At 37.2% G+C, this 27,042-nt stretch overlaps 1 protein-coding gene across 2 annotated transcripts in view; it reads left to right on the top strand.

Moving 5' to 3' along the window:
• The first annotated feature begins 273 nt into the window (after positions 1-273).
• The window catches only part of LOC131152853 (E3 ubiquitin-protein ligase UPL5), a 46,917-nt gene continuing 20,148 nt past the window's right edge, over positions 274-27,042 (top strand). Inside the window, exons 1-3 of one of the 2 annotated variants that reach the window (XM_058104759.1) lie at positions 284-2,289; positions 13,161-13,750; positions 14,103-14,250. In XM_058104759.1, the coding sequence (XP_057960742.1) occupies positions 498-2,289; positions 13,161-13,750; positions 14,103-14,108 (2,388 nt within the window). In that variant the 5' untranslated portion in view covers positions 284-497 and the 3' untranslated portion in view covers positions 14,109-14,250. Of the gene's footprint in view, positions 2,290-13,160; positions 13,751-14,102; positions 14,251-27,042 lie in introns of those variants that run through there. The other variant, XM_058104758.1, reaches the window with a different exon arrangement.

Below are 27,042 nucleotides of genomic sequence, written 5' to 3'. Positions count from 1 at the left end.
AGGAGATTCATAGAATTTTTTTTAAAAAATGATAAAAAATATATATTTTTAAAAAATATTTTAGAGAACATATAAAAATAATGCATGCATGATGCATTTTTTGTTTTTTGTTTTTGTTTTTGCGATAAAATCAGTTAGTTAAAAAAAAAAAACACACAAGCAAAAGGCGTACTTACTCGGCAGGCGCCGGCAAGCGGCCAACTGGATGCGCAGGGGCATTTCGGTAAATTAATACACATGGCGTAAAAACTAAGATGGCAGGTTACGCGGGCTGAACCAACTCGTGCATCTTTCCTGCCATTTTTTCTCTCTCTAAAAAATACACCTAAGAGAGAGAGAGACGGAGAGATAAAAGCTAAAACCCTCTCTCTCTCTCTATATTTATCTATCTATCTCCTCTCACAGCTTCTGTCGCAGTCTTCCCCCTCGGTCTCACTAGGGTTCTGGGCTCCGACTCCATGGCCGCACCTTTACCGTTCCTCTAACCCTCCGGCGTAATGCCTACAGTCGATTCATCCGTCGACGCTGCCCATCATCGCCTCTCTTCGAAGCGCAAGCTCGACGATTATGGCCCACCTGATGACGACGCCTCCTCCGACCTAGTATCCGTCAGGATGCGAAAGGACTGCTCCCCCGCCGCCGTAAATTCTTCCAACCATGCTCCTGATCAAGTCCCCAGAGTTAGGGTTTCTGACGCCCGATCGGCCGAGTTGAGCCTGCCGGGTTCAAGACTCCAGTTCTTTGTGCGGATGATCTCCGAGGGCAACACCATCGTAATTCAGGCGAACCACACCGATACGGTGAGGTCCCTGCACGAGCGGATCCAGGAGATTTCTGGAATTCCGGTGATCGAGCAGAGGCTGATATACCGGGGGAAGCAGCTCCAGTGGGAGCAGTCCTTGGCTGAGTGTTCCATCCAGAACGATGCTGGGCTCCAACTCGTGGGTCGGATGCGGAGTACGGAGCATCCGCTTGCGTGGCAGGCCATAGACGACATGGTTTCCACCATCTGGCAGCTCATGAGGGGCCAAGCCCCTTTGGGTATGAGGTCCATCAAGTGCAAGCTGCTTGATTTCTTGAAGATGACTCCCAGTAACGACAGTGAATCCGCAGCCGGGCACCTTCAGATTCTTCTTTCTTCCTCGGCTACAGCTGCTCTGGTAATGCTTTACTTTTCTCCTATAGTTCGTAATAAAGAAGCGGCCGATGAGGCAATCCGGCACTTCCTTAATTCCTGCGGCACTATGTTACCGAAACCCATACATTCCCAGTGTGCGCCAATAGTCTTAGAGTTTTGTAAGTTGTTAGGTACAAGTGGAAATGACGACCCTTTGTACCTTTTGTGTCGAAGCACTCTTGGGTCGTTGGTGGAAAGTGTTGGCATTTCACGGGTTGGCACAAAGTACTCTGATCGAAGTAAAGGCACATGTTCAGGTTCAGGGTTGATTGTGTTTCGAGAGATTTTGCCATTTGTTAGAGAACTAGCAAATCGGTTGTTGAGAGATTTGGCATCAAGTATGGACTCGACCACAAGCTTTGGGCCATTGGTGGCTGATGTTCGGGATTTTGCAGCGTTCCTGTTGCCCCTCCGGGGAGCAATTGTTGAGCAGGTGGGGTTTCTAGGCCGCCCTGTTTCACTGCCGCTGCACGAGAGTGCATATGAGCATCCTTGTTATGGGGAGGAGGTTGAGTTTCTCCATGTGATTTTCAGTGATTTGTTGAAGAAGATGGACCAGTGCTTGAAGAAAATGGAGGATTACTTGAGGATCAAGAAAGCGGGAGAAGGTGAAAATGTGGGGCCAGGATGTTTACATTATCTTGCAATTTTGAAGGAGCTAAATGGCATATCAAGACTCTATGAAGGTGCTGAAGAACAGTTTTGGGATATGTTGAGGCTTAGAAAGGCATCGATTTGTGCTCTTGTCATGAAATATGCAAATAGAAGTGATGATAATAAATGGATCCTCGAGCATAAAGAGGTGACTGATTTTGAAGCTAGGAAACATTTGGTGATGCTGCTGCTACCTGAGGTGAAAGAAGAGTATGAAGAGCTGCATGAGATGCTCATTGACAGGTCGCAAATATTGGCAGAATCATTTGAGTACATAGCGCATGCAGAGCCTGAGGCATTGCATGGTGGGCTATTTATGGAATTCAAGAACGAGGAAGCTACAGGTCCTGGTGTGTTACGGGAGTGGTTTTTCTTAGTATGCCAGGAAATTTTCAATCGGGAAAATGCTCTTTTTGTTGCTTGCCCAAATGATCAAAGAAGATTCTATCCAAATCCTGGTAAGTTTCCTCTGTTTTAATTGCTGTGCATGCGTGCACTACATGCCCCTAGATAACATTCATAAGAAAAACTCTTAGGGAGAAGTTGTTGTATTGCTTTCTGTGTTGGCTTTTAGTTTCTTAAGATGAGAAAAGTGGCATAAAAAATCTTCTGTTTTGTTGAAGAACAAAAATAGGAAAGAGTTTCTTTCAACTTTTTTGAAGTATGTACATTTGAAAAACAAGCCACACCATTTTCTTTTCCTTCTCATCTTGCTTTCAATACAAAAGGCAGCAACTGCGCTTATCAAACATGTCTATTTTTACCAAAAACAAGAAATAAACAACTCACAGCCAAACAAAAAACATAAAACCAAATGCTAGCCATTAGAGCGCATGCCTTGCACTTTGCACACGATGAAAGTTGTTACCTATGTGAAAATTAAACAGTTAGTGGAATGTATTAGGTAAGTACTAAAAGTATAAACAAAATGAATGTATAAAATAAACGAAAATTGGGCCTTTGACCTATTCATTCTAATGTGTTCACTTCATTTTAGAGATGGCAGCTCATTTTCAAAGAACTCTTAACACATGCAAATATTTGGGCGGCTGGGAAAATAGCCTTATAGAGCGTCCTTACCTACAACAACAACACAACAACAACAACAAAACCAAGTCTTAAGTCCCACTAGGTGGGGCCGGCCATATGAATCCTTTTCCGCCAATTTATGCGATCATGGACCATTTCTTTTGACAAATTTAGGGATATTAAATTCTTATTCATTATCTCATTGTAAGTTATTTTAGGTTTACCACTCCCCCTTCTACTACCTTTTACAGTAACTAACTCGCTCTTCCTCACTGGCGCACCATGTTGCCTTCGTTGCAAGTGCCCAAAGTATCTGAGTCGCCCCTCCCTTATCTTATCTTCTATAGGAGTTACACCTAACTTACCGCGAATATGTTCATTCCTTAAATCATCTTTCAGTGTTATACCACTCATCCATCTAAGCATTCTCATCTTGACAACTTTTACATTTTGGATATTATGTTTTTTTGTTGCCTAACATTTAAATCCATATAGCATAGCTGGTCTTATAGCCGTCCTATAAAACTTTCCTTTTAATTTTAAGGGTATTCTATGATCACAAAGCGCACTTGAAGCACTTATCCATTTTACCCAACATGCTTTAACTCTATGCATCACATAATCTTCAATTTCTCCCTCAGCTTGCATAATAGATTCAAGGCATTAAAATCTACAAGTGCCATTTATTTCTTCATCATCAAGTTTAACTTTGTCTTCACAAATAACTTGTGTTTATCCTTTTGACAGTCAATGTCCACATGCAAGCCTTTATCTTAAAAGAAGCCTTAGCCTTTCCAAATAGCATTATCCCAAGGGAAAGAATGAGAACTAGAAGGTTTCAACATATGAAAGAAGAAAAAAAAGGCAAAAGACACTCACTTTCCTTAAGGTTTGGCAAAAAAACAGATACCTCCCTTGAGGTTTTAAAAATGCCACAGACCTCCCCTGAGGTTTAAAAAATGCAACAAACCTCTCCTTAGGTTTGCCGAAAAGACAGACTTTCCCTAAAAAAAACTTGTCTTTTTGCAAGATTTAAGGGGGGGGGGGGGAGGGTTTGTGTCTTTTTGGCAAACCTCAAGGGAGGTCTCATTGGAATTTTTGAAACCTCAAGGGTGGTCCTTGGAATTTTTGAAACCCTAGGGGAGGTCATTGTCTTTTTGCCAAATCTCAAGGGAGGTTAGTGTCTTTTGCCAAAAAAGAAGAAGATTTCGTAGTAAAGGAACTAGAAGCATCCACAATTTAGATCCTTTAGTCATTCCTCATTTGAGGAACAAAAGAATCCAACAAAATAGTAAGCTCATCAATCTCTCTTTTGTTGAGATTTCTAAAAAAATGCAAATCTCAAGAAAGAGAGCTCCCCTTTAGAAAATTGAAGGAAGTTATTGAGGCATTCTGCATGGGAGTCAATATAGAAAAGGACGAGGAGAGAACAATTTTGACGAAACGTCTCCTCTCAAATATCCTCCTAGAACCTAGTGAGGTTGCCATTACCAACTTAGAAAAAGGTAAAGAGGATAGGAAAAAATTAGCAACTTGATAAATAAATTTCCAAAGTCTGGCATGAAAAAACTTTCATAAGTGACCGAGGACGTCAGACATCAGAAATCTTTCATTAACTCCTGTAGTGTTGTTTCCCAAGTCCTTATTTAATGAATTGGTGTTCAAAAAAATCTAGATGCTTCTTATTTTTTGAAACCAGTCTTTAGTTGCTGTTGAGAAACTGGTTCTTTTTGAGTTCCTGGCAGCATCTGAACATTGATCTCAAACCCAGACCAATGCAAAAGTTTGCTGCTGATGGAATGGAGACCCCGAATCTTAATCTTATCAATTTCTCCAGCCTCCAAAAATTTTGTGCCTTCGGCCTTGTCTTGCTCTTCCTCTTCTCTCTAGTTTTTGAATAGAAATTCATTGGCTTCAAGATCAAAATAGGACATTGACTCTTCCCAATATTATGTAAAATTGGACAAATCTTTATTTGGTTCCTTGAGTTCACAACCTCCTACCATTTTCCTTGTCAATAAAGCCCTCCTCTCCCATCTTGCTTTTAGACACCTTATTCGCTATGTCTTCAATTCTCCCTCTGCCCTCTTGTTCTTTTGTGTTTTTTTGCTCAACTTGTACTTCCTTTAACTGAACTGTTGGTCTCCTCTCCTTCTCATTATTTTGGCCCCCACAAAAAAAAAAAAAAAAAAAGGTTCATGTGAAGAAGAGGGCTCCTGCCCACTAAAATGAAGGAAAGCTTGTATACCACCTAGCCCAACAAAACCATGGTCTTTATGAAGTTCTGCTTGGGCCTTAAAATAGCTCAGAGGGAAAATTTGAATTGGGTTTTTCTAGTCTACAATCTTCAAAAGCATTTAATGTCAATGAAGTAGCAAGAAGTATGAAAGATGGGGCATTCCTCTCTAATAATGACTCAGAGAACCAATATAACACTCAGTACTTGTATTATATGTTGGATATTGTTGATTAAAATAATTAAGAACTTTAGTTTCAAAGGTTTTGTGAGTGTGACATGTGAATCTGTATAATTTTTATGTGTTCTCTAATATGAAGAAATGAATTTGCAGATGTGGGTCTATATAATATTATGTGATCTTTGCATTTGTAGAGGCCATTACTTTTGTGTGTACATGCCTCCTTTTTTTAAAATGCCATCAATCAAAACATTTTTGACATCACAGGATCAACCCCATGCTTCACCCCACAAGCATAACATTGGTAGATTGGTTGCTTATTTTTAAACTTCAACTTGCTATCCCGCCCTTCCACCTCATCTTTGCATGGACCTAATTAGCTTGAATGAGCTAGAGGGGCTTCCTCTTTATAAATTGTTAGAAAGTTTCAAATTTGTTTAGTCAACTTTCCTATTTTTCTACGAGAATCTTGGCTGTAAATGTGTGAATATCATAGAATATTTAGTTTCCTTAGAAGTTAGCATCTTTGGTTCTTTCCTTCTTGGTTCTTTCCTTCTATTCTTCTGCTGTACATCTATATATACAAACTTGTACTTTTGTTACGATTAATGAGAATTATTTCCACAAGAAGCTATCTCATTCTAGATGGTATTAGACCTAGGTCCGGCTCTTGGCCTTGTGTAAACCCTAGTTTCCCTTGGCGGCTCCAATCTGACCCTCATCTCTATAGTGTTTTTCTTCCTTGTTCAACTCTACCCTAATCTCTTATGTTGCTATAGCCATGGTTGAAGCTAAACCTAAAACCAAACCTGAAACCAGACCTACCCATTTTGAACCTTACTCTGTCTAAATTACCAATATACGATTGAATGTGGCCAACTTCCTGCGGTGGTCACAATCTGTCAAGATGTATATTTGTGGAAAAGGGAAGATAGGGTACTTGATTGGTGAAGCTAAGGAGCCCAAGAAGACAGTCCCATCTTATGCTATATGGGATGCTGAAAATTCCATGGTGATGGCATTGCTCATGAATGCTATGGATGAAGAGATTAGTGCTAATTACATGTGCTATTCTACTGCAAAGGAACTCTGGAATGTGAGTCATATGTACTCTAACCTTGGGAATTACTCTCTGATTTATGAACTGCAGCAGAAGATCAACAATACTTATCAAGGAGACGGTAGTGTAACAAGGTATTTCAATGTTCTTAAGGGCCAATGGCAAGATCTAGATTTATTCAATGATTATGAATGGAAAAATCCTGCTGATTGCAATCACAATAAGAATATGGTGGAGAATGCAAGAATTTTTAAATTTTTGGTTGGACTTAATGATGAGTTTGATGAAGTAAGGGGAAGAATCCTATGGAGAACAGCCTCTACCCCACTCGGGGAAGTATTTTCTAAAGTACGACGAGAAGATTGTTGAAGGAGTGTGATGATGAAGAAAAAGGAGGATGAGATTGTGGAAAATTCAGCTCTGCTTGCTGCCAATATTCCGGCTCCTCATGTTGCTGGTAACACAAATTTGGCTAATGCCAATATTTCTACATAGCGGCCTTACTCTAATCAAAGGAGGTTGGAAGATAAGCCTCGAGTATGGTGTGACTATTGCAATAAGCCACGCCACACTCGAGAAAATTGCTGGAAACTCCATGGAAAGCCATCAAATTGGAAGAGCAACAAAGGTGGACCCTCTTGTAGCAATCATGCAGTCCCTAATGCCAATGAAGCTAATTTCCTAAGTGCTGAGCAGGTGGATCATCTTCTTCAACTGCTGAAATCTACTTCTGCCTCTGGTCTTCCTACTGATTTATTGGCCCAAACAGGTGATAACTCTAGGGCCTACCCTTTTTGCTTAAATCTTGCACCATGGATTATTGATTCTGGTGCATCTGATCGCATGACTAGTACCTCACAATTGTTTCAATCTTATTCTCCTTGTTCTGGTAATAAAAAATTAGAATTGCAGATGGAAGTTTTTCATCAATTGCTGGAACAGGTTCTGTCCAAATCTCTGAAAAAATAGAACTCAAATCTGTCCTTCACGTACCTAAACTTGCTTGTAACCTGCTGTCTGTTGGTAAACTCTCACGGGATTCTGATTGTTGTGTCATTTTCTTTGATTCCCATTGTGAATTTCAGGACCAACTCTCAGGGAGGATGATTGGCAGTGTTAGGATGATTGATGGACTCTACCACTTTGATGAGACTTTATTCAACAATAAACAAGCTCAGGGTTTGAGTAGTAGTACTATTTCTGTTTCTGTGCATGAACAAATAATGCTTTGGCATCTTAGACTAGGACATCCTAGTTTTCTCTATTTAAGACATTTGTTTCCTAGCTTATTTAAAAAACTGGATTGCAATTCTCTTCATTGTGATGTTTGCCTCATATCCAAAAGTCACCGAAGCACCTATCAATGAAAAGCTTATCATTCTTCCAAACCTTTTTATTTAATTTATGGTGATGTTTGGGGTCCCTCAAAAATCATTGTTACTTCTGGTGAGAAATGGTTTGTTATGTTTATTGATGATCATATACACGTATGTGTTGGGTGTACTTATTGAGTGACAAATTTGAGGTTGAAATTTTTTTTTAGGATTTTTATAATATGGTTGAAACCCAGTTCCAAACGAAAATCAGTATCTTTAGAACTGATAATGGTATTTAATATTTTAACAAATGTTTAGGAACGTTTCTTTCAACAGAGGGGATTCAACATCAATCTACTTGTCGTGACACCCTACAACAAAATGGCATTGCTGAGAGAAAAAATCACCATTTGTTAGAGGTTGCACGACCCTAATGTTTTCAATGCAAGTTCCTAAATATTTATGGGGTGATGCTATTTTAACTGCATTTTATCTTATTAATAGGATGCCTACTCGAGGGCTAAAATACATCACTCCCTTAGATTGCCTAAAAAAACTGTTTCCTACATGTCGGATAACATCAAACTTGCCACTAAAAGTGTTTGTATGCATTGTTTTGTTCATATACCTACCAATCTTCGATCCAAGCTTGATCCTAGGGCAGAAAAATGTGTTTTCCTTGGATATGTTCCTAATAAAAAAGGTACAAATGTTTTAACCCTTTGACTAAAAAAATTCATATCAGTATGGATGTTGTTTTTATTGAAAACCATCCCTTTTTTGGCCATAACTATCTTCAGGGGGAGAAAAAGGAAACTGAAGATAAGTTCTGGCAAACCTCTAAGCCACTTCCAAATGTTTTCCTTGACATTGACATCCACTCTTTAAAGGGTCAGGAAACCGATACTTTAACTGGCGAAAACAATGGAAATCCTAGTCTACCTATACAAGGCATACCTAATTCACAAGTAGGGGGAGAAGCACTATGAAATATTCCCTCATTTGAGCTGTGTTTATACTAGAAGAAGAAATCATCAGAATAATAAAGCTCTTTCTTCAAATCCAAAGCAAGGCCAATCATCATCACCTATACAAGTTGGTCCTCCTTCACATACTCCAGGTACTTTTTCTTCTTTATATCCTTGTTTTGATAATTCTTCTAATCTTGACCTGCCCGTTTCCCTTAGGAAAAGAGTTAGAACTTGTATCACACATCCTATTTCCAGCCATCTGTCCTATCATAGACTCTCTGATTCTCCTAAGGTGTTTACTTCAAATGTTTCTCATCTGTTTATTCCAAGAACCATTCAGGAAGCACTAGATCACCCGAAATGGAGATTGGCTGTTCAAGAAGAGATGGATGCACTAATTGCTAACGGCACTTGAGAAATTGGTGACCTACCGGAGGGGAAGAAGACTATTGGCTATAAATGGGTATTTACAGTAATATTCAAGGCTGATGGGAGTATAGAAAGGTGCAAAGCAAGACCTGTGGCGAAGGGGTTCACTCAAACATATGGAATTGACTACCAGAAAACATTTGCTGCTGTAGCTAAGATGAACTTAATTCGTGTGTTCCTCTCTCTAGCAGTTCACTCTAACTGACCCTTATATCAATTAGATGTGAAGAATGCCTTCTTAAATGGAGACTTAGAGGAGGAAGTCTTTATGGATTGACTGCTAGGATTTGAAGGGAAAGGTGGCAAAGGCAAGGTGTGCAGATTGAGGAAATCATTGTATGAACTCAAACAATCTCCTAGGGCTTGGTTTGAACGCTTTGGGAAGGCAGTAAAGAGTCATGGATACAACCAAGTTCAAACCGATCATACTACGTTCTATAGACACACGAGTGAAGCTAAAATGACTATCCTTATTGTCTATGTAGATGATATAATTCTGACAGGTGATGATAGCAATGATCTAGAGAGGTTAAAGAAGATCCTTGCTCAGGAATTTGAGATCAAAGACTTGGGGAACTTGAAGTATTTTCTTGGTATGGAATTTGCAAGGTCAAAGAAAGGAATTTTTGTTTCCCAATGCAAGTATATGTTTGATTTACTTGGAGAAATAGGTTTGCTAGGGTGCAAAGCAGCTAAAACACCTATAGAGCGGAGCATAAAACTCCAACTAGCTAAGGCTGAAGAAGTGATCAACAGAGAGCAATACCAAAGATTGGTGGGGAAACTCCTTTATCTCTCTTATACACATTCTGACATAGCCTTTGCCACAAGCGTGGTAAGTCAATTTATGCACTCACCAGTACCCGAGCATATTGATGCTGTGTACAGGATTCTAAGGTACATAAAAGGGACTCCAGGTAAAGGTTTATTATTTGGAGGACATGAGAATTTACAGGTTGAAGTATACACTGATGTAGATTGGGCTGGAAGTATCACTAATAGAAGATCAACTTCTGGCTATTACACCTTTGTTGGAGGAAACCTAGTAACATGACGCAGCAAGAAACAAAATGTGGTGGCAAGGAGTAGTGCAGAGGCGGAATTTAGGGCTGTTGCTTATGGAATTTGTGAAGCACTATGGATCAAAAGGTTGCTGGAAGAATTAAAGATTACTAATTCACTACCAATGAAACTGTATTGTGACAATAAGCTGCAAGGGCTTTCGCTCACAATCCAGTTTTTCATGATAGAACTAAACATGTGGAGGTAGACAAGCATTTTATCAAGGAGAAAATAGATGAGGGAGTAATCTGTTTGCCATATATCTCGACAACTGAGCAAGTAGCAGACATACTAACAATGAAACTGTATTGTGACAATAAAGCTGCAAGGGCTTTCGCTCACAATCCAGTTTTTCATGATAGAACTAAACATGTGGAGGTAGACAAGCATTTTATCAAGGAGAAAATAGATGAGGGAGTAATCTGTTTGCCATATATCTCGACAACTGAGCAAGTAGCAGACATACTAACAAAGGGGCTGTCGAAGAAACAATTTGATTACTTCATTGGCAAGTTGGCCATGGAAGATATCTTCAAGCCAACTTGAGGGGGAGTGTTGGAAAGTTTCAAATCTGTTTAGTCAACTTTCCTATTTTTCTAAGAGAATCTCGGCTGTAAATGTGTGAATATCCTAGAATATTTAGTTTCCTTTGAAGTTAGCATGTTTGGTTCTTTCCTTATGTTCTTTTGCTGTATGTCTATTTATACAGACCTGTACCTATGTTACAATTAATGAGAATTATTTCCACAAGAAGCTATCTCATTCTAGATAAATCAATCAATTTATGATCTCTTTCTCAGGTGATCCTTGTAATGGAACCTTCATTTGTCCATTCCATAGCTTGAAAGGCAGCTCATTCTTAATCAAGTTAGACATTCGGTTGTGCCATTATTCATGTTTTCTTTAGGGTCCGTTTGGTATCACTGTAAAAAATTAAAGGAACGAAAACCAGAAACGAAAATAAAAAATTAGAAACAAAAACTAAAAACTAGAAACTAACAACTGTTTGGTTAACAATTATAAAACTAATACAAATTAAAACTTAATTAAAAAAATGCTCATTGTCATCTTTAAATAAAATAATATTATAAAAATATGATTAAAATAATAAAATTACAAATTTTGCACATTAAAAATATTATTATAATAAAATAAAATTTATTATAATTATTTTACTTAATTGTTCTACTTTCAAATTTTACTTTTAATTGGACATGACAATTGGGAAATAATGAAAGTATTTTGTAATTGGATTTATTATTATTTTTTTGAAATTTAAGTATATTTTAATTTTAATTATATTTAAATTCTAATGATCATTAAATTTTGATTTTAATTTAGAAGTGTATGAAATGAATAATTTAATCCAAAAAAATAATTTTTGGATATTAAAATTTTTTGCAACAGGTTGCCAAAACAACTGAAAACTGGCAACAAAAACAGAAAAATGACAACATAAACAAATATGTTTTTATAATATTTTTCTTCACTGTGGAGAAACAGATATGAAAAATAGAAAACAACAACAATGCCAAACAAGCCCATATTTTATCTCAATGACACTGCATTTGGCCATCACATCAAAGACAATTCCTTTTGGGGAGAAATACAAAATAAAATAATCACTGTTGTCAAATGTGTTGCTGTTCCCACTAACATGAGTGGGGAAGGGGGGGGGGGGGGGCTAGATAGAAGGTGGCCTCTAGATGAGATAGATACCCATAAGAGGTCTAATATTTGAAGAGAGGGCATTGAATCCAAAGTGTGGGAATTTTTCATTGGTTAGCAATAAATTATAAAGAGCAGGCAAAACAGCACATCCAATCAGGTAATGTCCCTGAATGAGAATGTTAAGATGGACTAGCTGTATAACTTACGTGATAAAGTAATGAATGCGTTTGTGCTAAGAGATGAGGAAAAGACAGTTGAAATCATTTGGAGGCACCTGCAGTGCTCACCAAATAACGCTGCAGGGAGAAAGACTGATTTAGATGATGTTAGATGTCATAGGTGGAAGGCAGGTAGACGTAAGTTACTTGGACTGGTATTGTAAGAAAGGACTTAATTTTAACTTTTGAGGATGTTGCCGGGGATCATGCAGAATGACAGGAGGACTCAAATAGCAGATCTCAACTAACAGGACTTAATGCTTCTTGTTTTCAAAGAGCGTATAAAAGGGCATAATCTTTGTACTTGGCATGAGCTCAAAACATCACACAGCCAGAAAAAAGAAAAAAAAGGTCACTGCCGCCAACAACACCAGAAAAAAGTGAAAAGCTTCCAAAATAGAACATTGAGGAATTCCAAGAACTCTACCCACAGGAAGACAAATAGAAGGTGAATCAATTAAACAGGAACAGTGAGGTGAATCAATTCAAAGGGAATGGCTTGTTATTGAAAATATAATTATTGCATTCATGGCAAAGGACATCAAGTGAAAAGTAACAACTTGTAAAGCCATCTCACTCCTCTAGGCAATTTCCTGTGTGAACAATACATTCCAATGTTGTGCTTGGCAGAATCCACTTCACACCAAACAGAATACCTTTTTCCCACAACTCTCCAGTAAAAGTATGGTAAGTAAAAAAAATGATCCACTCTTTCACCGTCATTCATGCACAAACAAGACATTGAAACCATCCTTCCTTATAATGGTAAAGCAGCCCTTAAACCACCATTTGAGCAGAGGACTATGTCACTATCATCAGTTCAATTGTATCCTCCCTCTGTAAGCAGAAAGATCACCTCCCTTTCAATATGTCTTGTAAGCATGGCCATTATTGTCAGTTCATGCATAAGGACGCTATTGCTGGACTTTAATTATCATTTTTTTTATATAAATATTTGAAATTTGAACTTAGTTGTTAAATATTTTTCAGTCCCAAAAATCCAATTATGGTCATTGATGACAATAGTAATGGTGATGATATAGCTGCATTGTACTTTGAATGTTCAAAATGACATGATTCACATATGACACGTAACAACTGATGGAAGGAATTGGATCTACACAGTTTTAGCTAATTGCTTCTATGCTTGTTGCAGCATCTAAAGTGGATCCCTTGCACCTCGAGTATTTCAACTTTTCAGGTCGTGTGATTGCTTTAGCCTTGATGCATAAAGTGCAAGTGGGTGTAGTCTTTGATCGTGTGTTTTTCCTGCAACTGCGTGGAAGCTATGTTTATTTGGAGGACATACAGGATGCAGATCCAGAATTATACAGTAGTTGCAAGAAAATTTTGGAGATGGACACTGAGTTCATAGATTCAGATGAGTTAGGACTAACATTTGTTACAGAGGTTGAGGAGTTAGGATCCAGGAAAATTGTGGAACTTTGTCCAGGAGGGAAAAACATGAGCGTAAATAGCAGGAACCGAAAGGAATATGTTGATCTTCTTATTCAGCATCGCTTTGTCACATCTACCACAGAACAGGTGTGTCATTTTGCACATGGTTTTGCTGATATTTTATGTAACTCAAGGCTCCAGAGGTTCTTTTTCCAAAGCTTAGAGCTTGAAGATCTTGATTCAATGCTGTATGGAAGTGAAAGTGAAATTAATGTGAAGGATTGGAAGGCTCATACTGAGTACAATGGCTACAAGAAAACTGATCCACAGATATTGTGGTTCTGGCAGGTATGTCCTGTGCAATTGTGTTTTGATCGTGTGTGAAGATCTTCCTGTTGAAGTATGCAAAAGCCTTTTAAGTGTGCAAGGTGTGTGCGTGTGCTTATCTTTATGTGCATGCATATGCATTTTGATGTTGACTGGTTGCATTATAATGCTTCTTTCTCTCTCTAATATGATCTGCTAAATCATAATGTATTTTAACAGAGTGCACCTTTGGCTTGCGTCTTCCATGTTTTGGGTTGCTTATATAGATGATTTAAACTATTAGTCTGTTTTTTTCCAATTTTCAGTACTGAATTATTTATTTTCTTTGGTTTTATTTATACCTACAAAATACCTTACACAGGCCAGTGGCCAGCTCTAGCCAATGTGCAGGGAATAAGGATGCCCTCTTAGCTGATCCAATCCCTCGTGTTGGCAACACCAAGCATGGGTTATCAGAGCTTAGTCATACACTCATAACTATCCCCTACTTTAGCCTGTGGGAAAAAACACAACAAAAAGTGGTGAGAAAAAGTGCAAGGGTTATTGAAGTTCATGTTTTGCATTCAATATTTATTGGTTTGTTGATTGCCAGATTGCTGCTTTATGAATATTAAATATGAAAATATATGTGCAGCACGCATGGTTGAGAAGATCATTAACATAAAATTGAGGTGAAGAGGCATGGGTGACAAAATAACAAAAATGCTGTCAAATAAAAAGTGAGATTGTTGGTATTATTGTTGATTCTAGTTTTCATATTTTCCCCTTGGGTGTTTAACCGCCTCTTGGGCCTGATTACTGAATTTTACAAGAATCTCTTTTTAGAGGAGGATGAGGGTAGAGTTATGATTGATGGGCTGGATTGGTTCCTATATCAACTAATAAAGCTGCTTGGCTAGAGAGACCTTTTGAAAAAAAGAGGAGATTAAAAGCTCGATTTTTGAGATGGATAGAGAAAAGGTTCTTGGGCCAAATGGTTTTACTATGCCTTTCTTTCAAGATAGTTGGGAGACTTTGAAGGGAGACCTCCTCAAAGTTTTTCTTGAATTCTTTCACAATGGAGTGCTGGGGAGGAGTTTGAATTCCACTTTTATTACCTTGGTCCCCAAAAAAGATGGTACAGTTAAAATCAAGGACTTTAGACCTATTAGCTTGGTAACTGGTGTCTATAAGATTTTGGCTGGGTGTTATCTAAGAGGTTGGCTATTGTTCTAAAGGACACTATCTCTCTTAGCCAAAGTGCTTTTATAAGTAATAGATAGATCCTAGATGCTGCCTTGATAGCTAATGAGGTGGTTGAAGATACCATAGGAATAAGAGGGGTATTGTGTTTAAATTGGGTTTTGAGAAAGCTTATGATATTGTGAGCTGTAGCTTCTTGAATAAGATTATGGCTAGAAAAGGAGCTTCTTGGATAAGATTATGGCTAGAAAAGGTTTTGGCTTGAGGTAGAGGAAATGGATTAAAGGGTGTCTTACTTATGTGGTTTTTTTGTCTTAGTAAATGGCGAGGCCAAGTCTTGGTTTCATGCGTCCAGGGGTCTAAGGCAGGGAGATCCCCTTTCTCCCTTTCGCTTTACTATTGTGGTTGATGTCTTGAGTAGGATGATTGATATAGGGGTAGATAGAGGATCGGTGGAGGGGATTGAGGTAGGTTATGAGAACTGCATAATTTCTCATCTTCAGTTCATATATGATACTACTCTTTTCCTATCAGATAACATAAGCTGCTTCTCTAATTTGTTGACTATCTTACTGGTGTTTGAGAAAGTGTCCGAGCTGAAAATTAACTTCTCTAATAGTGTTGTGGTGAGTCTGGGTATTAATGTGGATTCTTTTGCTAGGCTAGCTGGTTATGCAGTTTTGACTTGGCCTATAACTTATTTAGCTGTCCCCTTTGGTGGTAATCCCAATGCAGACTCTTTCTAGAACCTTGATTTTGAGAGAAAGTGGCCAGGAGACTGGATGGGTCGAAAGGAGTGTTATTCACTTTAGGGGGTCATATTACCCTTATCCATGCTTGTCTGTGTACTATATTACCTTTCTATTTTTAGAATCCTTGTGAGATTAACTAATAGGCTTGAGAAATTAATGAGGGATTTCTTATGGCCTAGTGGGGGAGAGGGTAGTAGAGATCATCTTGTAGTTTGGAAGATTGTTTGCAGGCCTAAAAGGGAGGGAGACTTGGATCCTGGTAACTTGGTGTCCAAAAATATCTCTTTGGTGGGGAAATGATTATGGCACTTCCCTTTAGAACCTAATTCTCATTGGCATGAGATAATTCACATTAAATTTGGAAGACTACAAAATGGGTGGGATGCTAAAGTTGGAATTAACATTACTTATTCAAGTCCTTGGAAGTTTGTATATGAGATTTATGATTGTTTCCTTCCTGAAGTGCACTACACAGTGGATAATGGGGAGCGTATTCGCTTTTGGCGGGATCATTGGGTGGGGGAGATGCCTTTGGCTAGTACTTTCCTGTGTCTTTTTCGTTTAGCAAATCTTCATGACTCCACGCTTTCTGCTTTTCTTCTTTTGCAAGAAGATGGGCACTCATGGAACTTCTATTTTGGGATAAATCTAAATTAGAAAGAGATTAATGAGATGGTTCTTTTGACTTGGTTGGTCGATTCTTTTTATGTTCATTTTAGGAGTGATAATAGGGTTTGGAGTTTAGATCCTTCTGGGGAGTCCTCTTGTAAATCATTTTCACCTACTTGAATTGTGATTCTACTGCGGATCTTTCTGCTTCGTATCCTTTGATTTGGAATCTGAAGCTCTCTTAAAAGTAAAATCTTTCATTTGGACTGCAATACTTGAAAAAATTAATAGCAATGATTTGCTTCAGAAGAGAAAACCTAACAAGGCCTTGTCCCTAGACATTTGTGTCCTTTGCATGAGGAGCGAAGAGCTTTGTGCACATCTTTCTTCATTGCCCTTTCATGTTGGCTATTTGGAACAAGTTATTTGGAGGTGAAAATTGGGTCTGTCCATACACTTTGAAGGCCTTTTATACCATAACTTTTTAGGGGTTTTGACAAAGGAAAGGATAGGAAAGTTCTATGGAGTTGCATCGTTATGGCTATTATTTGGTGTGTTTGGTTGGAAAGGAATGGTTTTTTTCATCATGTTTCTTTGGAAGACTTGCAGCAGGATTGGTTGGCCTTGTTACATTGAGTTTAGTTCTTTGTTTAGGTTGCATTCTTTGTAACTAGTTTTTATTGATGTAAAGGGAGGATTTCTTATTCTCCTCATCTTTTCTTTTTTCTTTTCCTTTTTTTTTTGTCCATTCTCTTTCTAAATTTTTGATGTAAATTGCTCTCTCTTTTAATACATTTCTTCGTTTATCAAAGAAAAGAAAAAAAACTGTTCCCTAGTTGGCAATCCTATGGCTATTTCCTTTTGGGACCCAATAGCTAAGAGAGTCTCTAGGAGGTCGGAGGGTTGCTTATTTCATATTGGGGGATGAATGAATTTAATTCTAGCTTGCCTTTTTTGGTATCTTTTTGTATTATTTGTCTTTTTTTGGGGTTGCTTGTTAGTTAAAAAAGCTCAGAGGGTTCATTGATGCATATGATTATTCGCATTTGTATTTTTGATAACTATACACAACAACAAAGCAGCACAAGACAAACCAAGCCTTAAGTCCCACTAGATGGGGCCGGCTACATGAATTCTTTTCTACCAATTTACACGATCATGATCAGTTTCCTTTGACAATTTAAGTTCTATTTTATGCTTAATAACTCATTCTAAGTTATATTAGGTCTATTCTTAGCCCCTTTATTGTCTCTGACTATAACTAGCTCACTTCTCATTTGTGTACTATTTGTCCTATGTTGCAAATGCCCAAACAATGTGAGCCACCCTCTCTTATCTTTGCTTCTGCAGGTGCTATGTCTAACTTATTGAGAATATGTTCATTGCTTAATTTATCTTTTATGTTATACCACTCATCCACCTTAGCATTCTCATTTTGGAAACTTTACTTTTCAGACATGTTTTTTCTTAGTTGCCCAATATGATTTGTATAGCATAGCTAGTCTTATAGCCATCCTATAAAACTTTTGTTTTGATATTAAGGATATTCTACGATCACGCGACACACCCAAAGCACTTCTCCATTTTACCCACCTTGCTTTTAACTCCATGTAACATCTTCAATCTCTTCCACTTGCATAATATATCCAAGGTATTGAATTCTAGTAGTGCTATTAATTTCTTGACCATCAATTTTAATCTTTTCTCCAATATTCCTTCTACAATTGAAACTACATTTCGTATGTTTTGTCTTGTTTCTATTTATCCTAAAGCTTATAGATTCTATTCCACCCCTAGTGTCATCAATGAAAACAATTTTATTTGCGAATAGTATATTCCATGGAACCTTATTTTGGATACTACTAGTAAGTTCATCCATTATTAGTGCAAAAAAATAAGGGCTTAAAGCTGATCTTTATTGTGCACCAATTATGATTGGAAATTCCCTGCATTCTCCACCTGAAATCCCAATGCTAGTCATTGCCCTATAATTATTATCCTTGATGACATCAGTATACCTCCTTGCTGGGGGATTCTCAAACCTGACCTTATGGCTGTGTTCCATCATTTTTTCGCCAAAGGCCAGTTTGAGGAAAGCCTAAATGCTACTTTCATCACTCTCATTCCTAAAAAAAGGAAGCAATTGAAGTAAAGGATTTTCGCCCTATTAGTCTTGTTGGGGGGGTTTATAAGATCATTGCTAAGGTCGTAGCCATCAGACTTCGCACAGTTATGGAAGATATAATTTCAACTTCACAGAATGCTTTTGTGAGGAACAGGCAGATTCTTGACCCTGTACTTATTGCTAATGAATGCCTTGATAGTAGATTGAAATCTGGGGTGCCAGGGCTACTTTGCAAATTAGATGTTGAGAAGGCTTTTGATCATGTAAATTGGGGTTTTCTTATGAAGTTACTAGAACGGGGTGGGTTCTCTGCCAAATGGAGGCGGTGGATTTTCTTTTGTATATCTACAGTTCGTTTCTCCATTCTGATAAATGGCACTCCTTGTGGGTTTTTTGAGAGCTCTAGGGGGTTAAGGCAAGGTGACCCATTGTCTCCTTTGTTGTTTGTCTTGGTTATGGAAGCCCTGGGGAGAATGTTGGATAAAGCTTTCCATGAAGGTCACATGTCAGGCTTTGGTGTGGGGCATATAGAGGGAAGAGCTTTGGTGGTGTCTCATCTTCTCTTTGCAGACGATACTCTAATTTTTTGTGACAATGATCTGGACCAGATTTTGTTTCTCCGTGCGATACTTATGTGGTTTGAGGCGGTCTCTGGTTTAAAGATAAATTTGGGCAAGTCAGAGTTGGTTCCTGCTGGTACGGTGTTTAATTTTGACTTATTCTTGCACGTCCTTGGCTGTAAACAAGGTAATCTTCCTATGAAATATTTGGGTCTTCCTTTGGGAGCAAGGATAAGACAATATGGAACCCAATTTTGGAGAAGATAGAACAAAGTTAGCTGGGTGGAAACTTTTGTACTTATCTAAGGGTGGTAGAGTCACTTCAATTAAAAGCACTCTATCTAATTTACCCACTTACTTTCTATCTTTATTTCCTATTCTTGCTGCTGTGGCTAATCGTATTGAGAAACTTCAAAGGAATTTTTTATGGGGTGGCATTGGTGATGAACCAAAATTCCATTTCGTTAAATGGGATATTGTTTGCTCTCCCATTTCTTCGGGTGGTGTGGGGATAAGGTAAGACAGTTTAATGAAGCTTTGCTTGGGAAGTGGTTATGGAGATTTGGGATGGAGAAGGCTGCTTTTTGGAGGCAAGTGATAGAGGTGAAATATGGTTGTGAATGGGGTGGTTGGTGTACTAGGCCTGTTAATGGTCTACATGGTGTTGGCTTGTGGAAAAATATTAGTCGGGGATGGCCTTCTTTTTCTGGCCACGTTCTATATGATATTGGAAATGGGTCTAAGGTGAAGTTTTGGCAAGACCATTGGTGTGGTTAGACGTCTCTTGCAATCAGCTATCCTGATTTGTATAGATTTTGCTGAGATAAAAAAGCTAGCGTGGCTGAGCTTATGAAGTTTGATAATGGAGTCTTGTTTTGGGATGTAAGTTTCTTTAGGGGTATGCATCTTTGGGAATTAGAAGCCTTAACTGGTTTTATGGATACCATATATGGTGCATCGGTGAAGGGGTTCGGTGAGGATAAGATGTGCTGGAAATCTGATAGAGAGAAGGGCTTCTTGGTTAAAGGTTATTATGGTATTTTAATGGGCTCCCAAGATTGTGGCTTTCCTTGGAAAAAAGTATTTGGAAACAGAAAATTCAATCTAGAGTAGCTTTTTTTGTTTGGACTTCTGCTTTAGGGAAATGCTTAATGATTGACAATTTACGAAAAAGAAAGGTTTGGATATTGGATTGGTGCTACGTGTGCAAGTGTAATAATGAGACGGTTGATCATCTTTTTATTCATTGTCCGGTTGCAATGGACTTGTGGGTTATGGTGTTGGATTTGTTTGGAGTGAGCTGGGTTATGCCACAATCTGTAGTGGGACTTCTAGCATGTTGGCAAGGCAGATTTGGTTGTTATCGAAATGGGCTTATTTGGTTGATAGTTCCTCATTGTTTAATGTGGTGTCTTTGGAGGGAGAGAAATAGTAGGTGTTTTGAAGATGAGGAAAGATCCATTTCAGACCTGAAGCTATTTTTCTTTACAACTTTGATGGATTGGTTGGCTGCTTTGCGAAACCAATCATTTTCTTCTGTTTTTGAGTTACTAGATTCTTGTAATTTCTTTTTTTGATTTGTTTACCCCATGTACACTCCTTTTGTATTTGGTGTTCATTTTGATATCAATAAACTTATTACTTATCCAAAAAAAAAGAATGTATCCTATTACAAGCTTTCTTTGAGTCAACACAAACCATATGCATTTCCATCTTCTTTTCCCTAAACTTTTCCATTAATCTTCTTAAAAGATATATAATTGCTGTAGTCGTTCTCTTAGGCATGCAACCAAATTGATTTTCTCCTTATTTCAAACTTTAAGTCTTCATTCATTTACCTTTTTCAACAATTTCATTGTTTGAATCATAAGTTTAATTCCACGATAATTATTACAATTTTGAATATCCTCTTTATTTTTTATATATAGGTATTAGAGTGCTTTCCTCTTTCATCTGGCATTTCCTTAGTTTTTATAATAGTGTTAAATAAATTAGTGTACCATACAATTCTGTTATTAAGTGTTCTCTCATCTTAAAGCATGTATTCATTGTAATATGATTTTATGATTTGGCGAAGTCTAAAAGATCATATCTTTGGACTCATTTTTGTTTCCCATGTCCTCTAGGTATCCTCTCATAATCTTTATAATGTGTCCACTCAGAGTAGTTCCTATATATATATATTCTTAATCCCTAATAGCCCTTGTATTATCTATATGTTCCCAAAATTGTCTTTTAAGGTTTTTTTGCAAAGCTTATTTGAGGAGTGTAAGCACTAATGACATTTATTATCTCATACCACCTTGATATTTATGATTTTATCCCTTTACTCTTTTAACATCTAGAACACTATCTTTTAGGTCTTTGTCTACAACGAGTTTTTTCCCATTCTTATGTTTTTCTTTATCCATGTGCCAATGTATGAATCTTGATTTTTCAATTTCTCTAGCTTTCTTCCCTATCCACTTAGTTTTGAAGGTAGATTACGTTAATTTTTCTTCTAATCATTGAGTCAACTATGTTCATGCTTTTACTTGAAAATGCCCCCATTTTCCTAGTTGCTAATCTATAGTCTCCCAAACTAGCTTCTTTACTCACCCATGTCCAGAATGATGTGGGGACCCTCACATATTTGACAGCATTCCCAGGTGCTAACCTGGCGCATTGCTTTAAGGTGACAACCTAACCCACCCTTGTCCATTTCTCGCTACACCTGGGTGGCATGAGTGCAACATGTCACCTGTAGTGGATGCCTCAACACATAATCATTAAGGATTCATGTCATAGATATCTTTGACAAGTTTTACGTTGGCTATCGACTACCTTACACAACCCTGCTCCTTTATCTAGGCTTGAAACTAGCTGTGTGTGAAAAGATCTAGGATATTGAGTGCATCACTGGCAGAGTTATTTTTGATAAATATAATGCATTTTATTTTAAGCCATTTGATAACCTTGTTTCACATTGATGCCTTGTCTTTATTTTTTACAATTATAATTGTCTGGCATTTGTATCAGTCATTATGGGCTAGCAAGCTCTTCCATTGAGTAATAAATGAGTGCAATGACTGTTGGGGTATAGATGTGACAGTGTTTTTACTATTGTAAACAGCCAAAGAAGTTTGATTTCCAAGCATGGTAGGCTTGGACTAGGGATTAATAAAGCCCACCACCCTTTTTCTGTAACTATGGATAAATTGATTTCCTCTGCATACAGGATAAGGTCCTGTGGTTCATCTTGCATCCAAATTTTTTTTTTCTTGGGCTATAGAAAAAGAAATTCATTTTATATTGAGAGCAAAAAATGTACAAAGAGGATGAATAACTTCAAAAAACAAAGGAGAAATATCTAGAAGTTAGTACATTAAGAAACCTCAAATATAAGCCATTATTGCCTAGCGCTATATATCAGAAAATCTGTATCGCCAAGGAACCTGGTTATAAACACACACATGGGCAGGGAAAAAATCTTGCCCCAAATTAAGTCTGCAGATGAATCATGATCTTGAAAAATATTCCACTCCGTCCAAAGAACCAAAATAACTGAAAAAGCGGTCCAGGGCCACAAAACTCTGACCTTCTTATGCCTTCCAAAGCCTCTAAAATCAGTGAACATAAAAGAGGGTTCCGAAGAATGAGTACAAACCCAACACTTGCAACAAACCAAACAGTTTGTTCCATGAGCAGAAAGCTACAGGACAGTGCGGAAGTAAATGATCTTGATTCTCATTCTTGGATACTATTTGTTAATTATGTGGTTGTAGTTGTTACAAAGGGGAAATGTCCAGCAAAAATTTTGAATAAATTCTGTATATTCAAAAGGTTTTAAGGTAAATTGACTAGTGGAATTTTGTAAGTAATAGATGTAAAATTGTAAATTTGAGAAAATGGCAGACGGAATTGAATAAAAGAATTCCTTTACTTATCATGGAGTAGCTTTAAGAGAGTTTTTGTAAAGAAATGATCTTAAATATGTTGTATTTGTGTTTTAGGGCTTCTGTTCCTTTTGCTCTTATACCCTTTCCCTTTTTTTCCCTTCATAGATTTTCTCCTATTATCTAAATAAAATATGTAAAATTTAGGAAATAACTAAGGTTTTTCTAAATGAGGAAGTAGCCTATGATTGATGGCTATGGCTTAGTTTGGTTCTGTGTGGCTGATGAAAAGAAGCTAAGTTATTTGTGTGGCCTCCTGTAAAAGAGTTCTTGAAAAGGAAAAAGGTGATCTTAAGTGTTTGATAGAAAAGTTATATACTGGCTGAAACTTTTAAGATCCCCATGGTTGTGCAGTGGAGGAAACCTAGCACTAAAGGGCGTACTCGGGCCATAAGGCTTCCCCGCTTTGTGAGGGTAAGGAGAGCGTCACAGGCAACCTTATCCTTGCTTTTTATGCAGAAAGAGTGCTTCCTCGGACTCGAACATGTGACCAATAGTCACAAAAGGAGCAACGTTACCGTTAATCACTCTCATGAAGTAGAATAATCTGTCCAACAAGAATTCAGCTTTATCTTTTAAAAGATTCAGTTTTAAATGCTCGTAAAGAAGTGTGGCACCCAACTTTTACTTTCAAGAAGTCGATCATCCTAAATCAGGGCAAAAATCAACCTAAGTGATGCTTAGGAGCAATTGCTCATTACTAACGTTTTAGTGCTTGATTATTTAGGACGCACAGATTGAAGGAAATATATCCACACAATAGGGTGTAAAAAAATGAAATGAATGAACCTGGAGAGTTCTTCTTGAGAGGCATGACTGGTGCATGCATGTGAAATTTGAGTGGAAGATTTACTAGGAAAGCATTGTATTAGCTTGAATTGCAGGATAGCATATTTGAAGATTAATAACGTGTCTGTACATTATTGATAGAGCTAGACCTTTGATAGAGCATCATTTGGAAACTAGTTCAGAGAAATTAATAAGGGGCCATTTGGTATCATTGTCTAAAATTATAGAAATGAAAACCAAAAACCAGAAATAGAAACCAAAAACCAAAATTCAGTGACTTGTTTGGTTGATATTTATAAAATTAAAACAAATTTAAAATTTAATTAAAATGTTCATTTTAATTTTTAAATCAAATAATATTATAGCAATATGATTAAAATAATAAAATGGAAAAATAATACACATTAAAAAAATACAATAATAAAAATAAAAATTGTTATAATTATTTTACTTAATTGTTATACTTACAAAATTTAATTTACAATAAAAATTTTATTGGATGTGACTATTGAAAAATAGTAGAAATATTTTGTAATTGACTTTATTATTATTTTTTGAAATTTATGTATACTTTTATTTTAATTATGTTTAAATTCATATGATCATTTTTTTTTAATTTTAATTTAGAAGGGTATAAAATGAATGATTTAATCTGAAAGAACTATTTCTAGATATTAAAATTTTTGGCAACAGGTTGCCAAAATAGTTGAAAACTGTAAAAATTTTGTTTTTAGTTTTTTTTGCGAACTGAAAACTGATAATTAAAACAGAATATTAGCAACATAAATGAACGCGTTTTATAATCTGTTTCTTCACTGTGCAGAGAAAACAGTAAACTACAACGATACCGAACAAGTTAGAAGTGTGAGGGTTTGTGAGATCCTTTGTGTCAAATGGTGTTTTCAATGGCACCATTGGATTAAGTTGAAATAGACACTATTTCTAAAGGTAATCTAGGTGCAATTGGGGCTGGGTTGTTGCAAAGGGATGGAGAAGGGAAGTGGATCTTTGGTTCTACTTACATCATTGGGAAATTTTTAGTCATGACCATAGAGCTTTAGGCAGTTTGTCATGGCTCAAGTCTTGGTTGGGATCAATGTTTTAAGAGGCTCAAGAGGTTGAGGCTTGCCTCTAGGCAAGGCATGCCTAAGTTGCCTAGAGGCTCAATCGACAGTACCAAATCGCAAAAAGGCTAATGTATTAGATGCTGAGGCTTACGCATTTGTATTAAAGGCACGCCTTTTGTGCCTTCTTAGTTTAGGCTTACAAATTTTGGGTGTGACTATCAATTTAGATTTGGCTATAAAATTTTAACTACATTTTTATATAAAAGTAATGTCGTAATATGAATTGATTTATGAAACTCTTGAACCTCACCCTTTCCAAAATAGTTGAGAGTTGTATTTTAGATCTGGAAAATAATTTTAAGTTTGTGATGTTATAGATATCTCGTCATAATATACGTAATGAATTCAAGTTAGCAAATTTTGAATGGTAAACAAGTAGTTTACATGTTATATCTGTTTTTTTTTTTCATTGTATTTGTGATTTTTTTAAAATTTTAAATATGTAATTTATTTACATATTTTTATCTAAAAATAAAATTCTTAAAAGGTTTAGGTCTCAATGCCTTAAGACTTACACCTAGCCTCTTAATGGTAGAAACGCCTCGCCTTATGCCTTTCACTTTTTAAAACATTGCTTGGGATATAAGATTTGGAAGTTGAGCTTAACAGTGGAGAAATAGAGTGAGAGAGAAATAGAGGGAGAAGAAGAGAAGAAGAAGGAAGAAGGGAGGAGAGGAGAAACTTCTAGATGCAGAACAATGCAAGATTCAATGAATCATCAGAAGCCCCTGGACCTTACATCATAAGCCTTTATTTATAAGCAACCAAGAAACAATGGAGATAGAACTATAAGAAATTAAAAAATAGCCCCAAAACAATGAAAAATTACAAAATATACACAAAATACTTAAAAGTTACTGAAATAAATATTAAAACTAATATAAAATCCCTAATTTCTTTAATATATTTCTTATGAATGATGTATATGATCAGGGAGATGAACATGAATACAACCCACACTAATCCCTAATTTTGGTCTGTAGAGATTTGGCTAGAAATCGATGGGATTGTCGTCGTAGGCACACCTTTAGGGAGGAGTGCATGTCTGTGGACTGGTATGCCTATGAAAGATGTAATGGGAGGTATAACTTTTTGTTTTTAAGTTGTGTATCTCGTCAGCCTTCCCGCCTTCAAAACCAAAAAGGATAATGCTAGTTTTATATGTTTGTAGTTAAAATAAAATTCAAAGGCCTCTTTAATTGTGGAAAACAATTTTTATTCCCCAATCTAATTTTTTAAATAATTATTTATTGAATTTTTTTGATCAGCAAAGAGAATATATTAGCAAGGCATCAAGGGGATGCCAGCCCGTGGTGCAAGACATCAACCACTTTGAAGAGTGTCGCAAACATCAAGGATTTCGTGATGATCATTAACAAATTTCCCACTAAACCTGCTGGAGACAGCTGTAATCCATTGGTCTTTGCAAGTCTGAAGCAAAGTAGTTGAATCTTTGAAGGCTCTCTTATTTCTTTCTTTCCAAGCACACCAAAAGATTGTGAGAGGGATGAGGCTCAAAGCCCTTTCGTTTCTCCTTTGTGGCTTTAATGTATTTCCAACCCCTAATCTTCCTTCCAACTGAATTTGCCATAACCTGGGGATAGTGGAGAAGAATGTGGTTGACTGATTTTGCATCAGCCATACAGAGAAAAAACCTATTTGTGACTATAAGCCCTCCTTTTTGCAGATTGTCGAGGGTTCAAATATTTCCATGTATGGACTCCTAAGAAAAAAAGGAAACCTTTGAAGGGGCTGCTGTCCGCCAAATGTGAATCCAAGGGGAGTTATTGCAATTTGTTCCCAACGATGAGAGCTTCTTGTAGAAAGATTTAGCAGTGAAAACATTATTTTTGTCCAAAGCCGATTTTGGTTCGTTGGGGGTGTTTTGGTGACGGAATTTGTAGAGAAATCTATAGAAGTCAGAAAGTGTGTGAAGTTCCCAATCTGCCACGTTACTTGTAAAAGGGTTGCTATAAAATTCTGTGATCAGTGATTTGGAGATGATGACTGATAAGGGCATTTTTATCACAAGCGAAGCTGTAGATGGAAGGACAGGCAGCTCTAAGATTATTGTTCTCACGCCACACATCATGCCAAAAGTAAACATTGGCCCCATTCCCCCCTTAAAATGTCACAAAGTGGAAAAGATCATTCCATCCTTTCCTGATGAATTTCCATACTCACACTCCATAGGGACTCCTTCAATCGTAATTTGTCCAATCATTGTGCTCGAG

Source organism: Malania oleifera, chromosome 4 (assembly GCF_029873635.1).
Source record: "Malania oleifera isolate guangnan ecotype guangnan chromosome 4, ASM2987363v1, whole genome shotgun sequence".
Taxonomy (NCBI): domain Eukaryota; kingdom Viridiplantae; phylum Streptophyta; class Magnoliopsida; order Santalales; family Ximeniaceae; genus Malania; species Malania oleifera.
The sequence above is the reverse complement of the archived record's forward strand: the minus strand, read 5'-3'. Positions and strand labels throughout refer to the sequence as shown.